Genomic DNA, 6,230 nt, shown 5'->3' with positions numbered 1-6,230 from the left:
CTGGGGAGCGGAGAGGGCCCGAGACAGGTGGGTGGGCACCCAGGGTCGTGCGAGAGAGAGCAGGTTAGTGTGCCAGCGAGCCAGCGGTGAAACTGCACAAGCAAACTCCTACACATGCTCTGGAGCCCGGCCCGCAGAGCCCCGAGCCAGAGAGGTGAAGAAACAAAGCACAAAGTCCCGCGTGGCCGACCTCAGGCTCTGGTGCAAAGACCTGGAAACGGGAGCCTGGAGAGGCCCACGCCACGTGGCACGGACAAGCGCCTCTAAAACCAGGCCAAGTCCATACTGGCAAGGTGCCCCTGGCCGGCCCCCCTCCCCCCAGCAGCAGGCCCTGTGCTTTGTGTCCCAGGAGAGGGCTCGCCCACCGGCTCTCAGCGGGCGGCACCTGCTGCCCCAGACCCCCGGTGAGGGACGTGGGCACAGAGCTCATGCCGCAGTGCGTGCAGGGCGCTGGGCGGGGAGGGCTGAGCCCTGGCCTGCGGGCGCCAGGCCCGGCAAGGCCCGAGACCTGCATCCCCCGGGCTGGGGGAGGGGTGTCGTGGCGTGTGTGTGGTGCCGGCCAGGCTGCTGCCAGCGGCCTGCTGTGACTGAGGTGCTGTGTGTGTCTCGCTCCCTCGTTCAGCCTCCCTTTTGTCTGACTCTGGCTCCGCTTGGACACAGTCGTGTGGCCGACCCTCGGGGCACACAGCCACGGCAGGTCACACCCCCTGACGGTGGGGAAGCTGGGGCCGGCCGGGAGGCGCGGCCTGCTCAGGTAAAAGGTGGATCAAAGGTGGACCTGATCTGCGTGCGGCCAGGACGTGGGTGCACGCCTCCAGGAATGGTGCTCACCGCCACCCCGGCGGCCCATCTACCGTGGGGCGGCACCAACCTACGCTCGGGGGGAGGGGAGGAGAAAGGCGGGGAAGGGTGAGCCTTCCAGGGTCTCACCGGGCGCCTGGCCGGGCATTGTGCAACCGCCTGGCCGACCGCAGCCCCGCTGGGAGGCTGGAGGTCGGCGGGGAGCTAACGAGTTTCCCATCCTGGAGCTTCTCGGTCCCTCCGGCCTCCTAGCTGTTGTGAGCCCCCCGCCACCTCCACCCGCAAGCGCCTCGTATGGGAAGTGCTGCCAGGTGACCCAGGTCAAAGCCAGTCCTGCACTCCGTGGGTTCGCCTGGCTCTGGTCCCCTGTGTCATCTCATCAGCAGCAGCCTGTGCGGCTTCCCCGGCCTTGAAGGCGCCGGCAGAGGAGGAGGAGACAGTGGGCGTGGCCCCGGGAAACGGGGCCTCCCAGGGCTTCTGTCCTTAGCTCTGAGCCAGCCTCCTCTCTCCCCTGAACCTCAGTTTCCCCACACTCCAAATGTCACCACTGGGCTTGGGGACCTCAAAGGGTCCCAGGACTGTGCTCTCCACTACGGCTGCATTATTCAAGTTAAATCCAAATTAATAAAATACAATTTAAAACCCAGTTGTTTAGCCACAATAGGCACACCCCAAAGGCCAGCAGCCACACGGCGTGGCCGTCAAGTGCGACGTGGAGTGTCTCCGTGACCACGGACAGCACGGCCAGCCCCGGCGTGCGCAGGGCGGAGGGAAGCCGCTCTGAGGCCCTGCTTCACCTTGGCGGGTGTGATTTGGGTCCGAGCCCTGGCCGAGCCCGGGGTGGTGTGCACTGTGAGTGTCCCCAGGCTGTGGGGCACGGAGGGCTGACACCCTGGGAGAGAGACCTGTGAGCCGTGAGGGTCACATCAAGGTCCCCGGCGAAGGTGGTGACGTGAGAAGCTACCCGCGAGTGTCTGCGAGGTGCCGGCCGTCCGCGGGGACAGCGGGGCTGCGTGAGCAGGCAGCAGGGCGGGCGGGCGGCCAGGCGCGGTCCAGGCGGGTTAGTGGCATGCAGGAGGGCACTGCAGTCAGAAGGAAGGTTAGGAACACGCCTGCACTTACATGATGACGGTTTTCTTGGGGACTTTAGTCTCTTGCTCAGTGACTACAAAGAAAACAGTCGGAATAGCGAGGGTTAGAGCAGCCAGCGCGGCGGCACAGGGCCCTGCTCGGCTGCCCCTGGGCAGCGCGTCCCCGCTGGGAGCCTCGGGTCCCTGCTCTCTGGGGTGGGGGACGGAGCCTGCCTCGAGCGGCTGGGCGTGCGGAGGTGGCCGCAGTGCGTGCGGCGTCTCTCTGGGAGGCCCTGCGGGAGCTGCCAGGATGTAGGGACCCTGCCTAGGCTGCCCGCACCAGAACCGGCTTGTCCCTCTGCCGTGTGCTGAAGGCGCCCTTCAGGCCTCAGGTCTGAGTCCTGGAGCGGGGACGGAAGGGGGAAGCCAGAGGCCACGCTGGCACTCGGCGCATCCTGGGAGAGGGATCTGCAGTCCTGAAAGCGGCACATCTGGGCTCCGTGGCACGAGGCCACGGAAGTCCTGCCGAGAACAGCACCAGGGGCCGCCTGCGGGGCCCTGGGCTCTGAGCGAGGGGGCACTGTCTCCCTAGGGAGCACCTGGCCCACGAGCTCGGGGGCCTCTCCTGGTTTTCCTAGCAACTTCCTGCCCGGAGCCGGCGGGGCAGGCCTGCGGTTCCTGTCTGGCAGATGGGGACCCTGAGTCCCAGAGCCGGGAGGGGCCCGTCTAGGGGCAGCCACCTGTTGTGCCTGCAGCTCCCGGGCGGCGTCAGGCGGGACAAAGAGATCTCCCCGCCCGGCCTCGGCCAGCTGGACCCTCTCGCCAGCCTGCGGGGCTCCCCACTCTGCCACGCTGCCACATACAGCTGTTTCTCTGAGACACCGGGCGACTGTGACAGCTGTCTGAGGGGGGGTGCTCCTGAGCTACATGCGCCAGTGGTGTCTGTGTGTGCACTTGGGAGCCACACGTACTGTGCGTTTGCGTGCATGCACGCGCATGTGTAGACACATGCACATGTATGTGCACGCATACACATATGTGTGCGTGCACATGTGTAAACATGTGTAGGCATGTGTGTGCACAGGCTGCCCCCCAGGAAGAGAATGGGGTCTGGCCCAAAGCTCTGCGAGTTAGACTAAGGGGGCTGCAGAGAAAGCCACGTGTGCAGCGCCTGCAGGCCGGCCTGTGTGCCGAGCGGACAGCCGGGCAGCGCTGGGGCTCCTCCCCTGGCACCTCTGTTCAGGACCTGACCTGCACCCGGCCAGCTCCGGGCCCCGAGCGAGCGTCTGCGACCGCAGGCGTGCAGCCGTGCGAAGCAGGCTCCGGGCGCAGCGAGCTCACAGCCGGAGCCGCCGGGTTAGGAGGGAGCAGCGGGACAGGAGTTAGCAAGCGGCAGGCGCTGGGCTCTGACTCCCGGCCCTTCCAGGCCGGCCGACCGCTCTGTCTCACGAGGCCGCCCTCCGCTGTTCCCAGAGAGAGACCGTGGTGACGACCCAGCGAACGGCCGGGGGACCCTCCACCACCAGCAGGAGAGCCTGGGCGTCCCCGGGGGCATCTCCCGGCCGCGAGATGCGAGGAGCTGAGTGCGCGGCGGCAGAGTGTCTGTGCGTGACGCTGCGGGGCCGACGGAGGCCACAGGGCTCCCAGGGACACGTTGGACATGGGGTGCCACGGCCCTCCGGGGGTGACACACAAGGGCCCAGCGAGGGAGGGGCTCCGTGAGCATCCTGGCAGGTGTGAACACCCCGGGCAGCCCAGCCCTGTGACGCTCCCATGAGAAACCGACGTCCAGACCCCGGGCCCGGGCTGGCTCCCCAGTGGCCTTGGAGGCTGCCATGCACTCCGGCCCACCCGCAGCGGGGGCCGCATTCCACCCAGCGTCAGCCGGGCCTCACCCTCATGCCCCGGCTGGGAGGTCTAGGACAGACGCTGGACGCCCCCCCCCACCTGGCTGCCCCCCCCAACTCCTGGTGACCCCATGGGGCTCATGGAGCTGCCCAGCCCCTCCCCAGCCCCCAGGAGTAGCCCGGCCAGGCCAGGCCAGGGAGGCGGAGCCACAGTGTGCAACCCGCAGAGCCTGAGGCTCCCAGAGCGCCGGGCCCTCGTCGCAGCCGTGCTGGCCACCCCACCCAGCCGGTGGCGCGTCTCCCGCTAGCTCTGCCCTGCACGGAGGGCCCCACACGCGCCTGGGAGCCAAGCTGGGGCCGGCAGCCTCACCCTCCGCCCTGGGCGGGGACCGTCTTCCTCAGAGACGTCCTTCCTGTCCGGCTCCAGCCCCACTGGCCTCTGCGCAGAGTGCCATCTCGCCAGGGTGGCAAGCAGGGCTCCCTTTACAGCCTTCACTCAAACACTGTGTTTGTGACCCGCCCTGCGCCTCCCACCAGGTGCCACCTCTGCAGCCTCCTGCTCCAGGAAGCACCTCAACTGGAAGGGAGACGCCTCAGCCTCCCACCCGCAGCCTCCCACCTGTGCCTCCCACCTGCACCTCCCACCTGCACCCTCTAACCTGCGCCTCCCACCTGTGCCTCCCACCTGCACCTCCCACCTGCACCCTCTAACCTGCGCCTCCCACCTGTGCCTCCCACCTGCACCTCCCACCTGCAGCCTCCAACCTACAGCCTCCCACCTGCAGTCTCCAATTTGAACCCTCCCACCTGCATCTTCCAACCTTAAGCCTCCCACCTGCAGCCTCTCACCTGCACCTCCCACCTCAGCCTCCAACCTGTAGCCTCCCACCTGTGACCCCCCCCCCCCCCCGCCTGTGGCCTCTAACTTGCAGCCTCCAGCCTGCAGCCTCCCACCCCCGGTGCCGCCAGGCCTGTGGAGGGCCCAGCCTGGGAGCCGCCGAGCCCGCACCGCCGGGCCGGGACCTACCTTCCACGGCGGCCACGAGCTGCTGGCGGTGGCGCTGCTCCCGGGCCCTCACCGCGGGGCTCTGCATGCACAGGTCCGCGCCGCCTCGCGTGGACCCCAGCCGGTTCACCAGCTGTGGGGGACGGCAGAGGCCTGCTCAGAGCCTGAGGCTCCCCGAGGGCCCGCCGCTCTGTTTGGGGCAGGTCGACCGTCTGCAGCACAGCGGCCCCACCTGGGGACCCTGCCGCCCCGGAGCCTCCTGCAGCTGGGCCGCGTGCCCATGTGCCCTGTCTGGGGCCGCCCGGCACTCGGGGCTCCGAGTCCCTGGGGAGGGGCCGGCGTGGCCGAGGAGCAGAATCTTCCACTGGATTTGCCCTTAACTGACTTATTTTTTTGATTGATTTTTAGAGACAAGGTCTCACTCTGTCATCCAGGCTAAAAGTGGCATCAGCCTAGCTCACAGCAACTTCCAAACCCCTGGGCTCAGCGATCCTCCTGCCTCAGCCTCCTGAGTAGTTGGGACTAGAGGCCCCATGACACCCAGCTAATTTTAAAAATTTTTGACTAAGACGGGGTCTCACTATGCTGCCCAGGTTGGTCTCAAACTCCTGGCCTCAAGCGATTCTCTTGCCTCAGCCTCCCAAAATGCTGGGATTACAGGCGTGAACCACCGCACTGGCTCCTTTAACTGATTTAAATTGAAGTTTAAATCCCTCGGCGTGGCCACAGCGACTGCACTAGGCAGCGTCAGTGCACAGCTCACGTGGGTCCCTGCGTCCTGGGGCCGGCCGTGGGCAGCAGCCACACGGGGAGGCTGGTGGCTGGACAGGAGCTCCCAGGGCCCCTGTAGTCAGCACACGCCCACTGCGGGCCACCGTGGGGCCTCACGCCAGGCCCCAACCCCGGGAGCCCCTGCCCCCACCCTGTGACATGGTGACAGGTGCAGAGGGCAGCTCTGTCCGTCTGCAGGTGAAGCTGGGCAATGCTGGGTGACTGACGCTCCGTTTTTACTGGAACGATGAAATTTAGGAGGTCGGTACCAGGTGCCCCCAGGAAGCAAACGCCGAGTGGCGCCCTGAGCTGTCGCAGGACACCGAGAACAGGCACCCGCTTCCACGTGGGAGGGGTGGGAGGCCTCGGCGGAGGAGGAAGGCCAGAGCGTGGGGGCGGCGTGGCTGAGGACAGGGCGAGAGCAGCCTGGCGTCCCCGCCTGGCAGGAGGGACATGGGTGACAGTGGGCACGCTGGCCCCTGGCCTCTCCCCGGAGCCCCCGGCCCCACTTCCCCCCATGGCTCACCTCACACTCGTAGTAGCCCAGGTCCTCCTTGCTGGCCGCCCGGATCCCCAGCACCAGGATGCCGCTGTGGGGCTCGCTCAGCACGCGGTACTTGCCGTCAGGCGCCAGTGGGGCGCCGTCCTTGTACCACCTGCAAGCCACCCAGACAGCCCGTGAGGCCGGGCCCGACCACCACCCTCTGCCCCACCAGCCGACCCAGCGTCCTCACG

The 6,230-nt window shown here is 67.5% G+C and overlaps 1 protein-coding gene across 1 annotated transcript in view; it reads right to left on the bottom strand.

Annotated features, from left to right (window-relative positions):
- OBSCN (obscurin, cytoskeletal calmodulin and titin-interacting RhoGEF) overlaps positions 1-6,230 on the bottom strand; it is a 116,762-nt gene that overhangs the window by 1,578 nt on the left and 108,954 nt on the right. Inside the window, exons 82-84 of the mRNA XM_076009578.1 lie at positions 6,022-6,151; positions 4,746-4,857; positions 1,924-1,966 (exon numbers count right to left, since the gene is read on the bottom strand). Of these exons, the coding sequence (XP_075865693.1) occupies positions 1,924-1,966; positions 4,746-4,857; positions 6,022-6,151 (285 nt within the window). The remainder of the gene's footprint in view (positions 1-1,923; positions 1,967-4,745; positions 4,858-6,021; positions 6,152-6,230) is intronic.

This window comes from Microcebus murinus, chromosome 13, assembly GCF_040939455.1.
Source record: "Microcebus murinus isolate Inina chromosome 13, M.murinus_Inina_mat1.0, whole genome shotgun sequence".
Classification (NCBI taxonomy): Eukaryota; Metazoa; Chordata; class Mammalia; order Primates; family Cheirogaleidae; genus Microcebus; species Microcebus murinus.
Note: the sequence above shows the minus strand (reverse complement) of the source record. Positions and strands in the feature narration are given on the sequence as shown.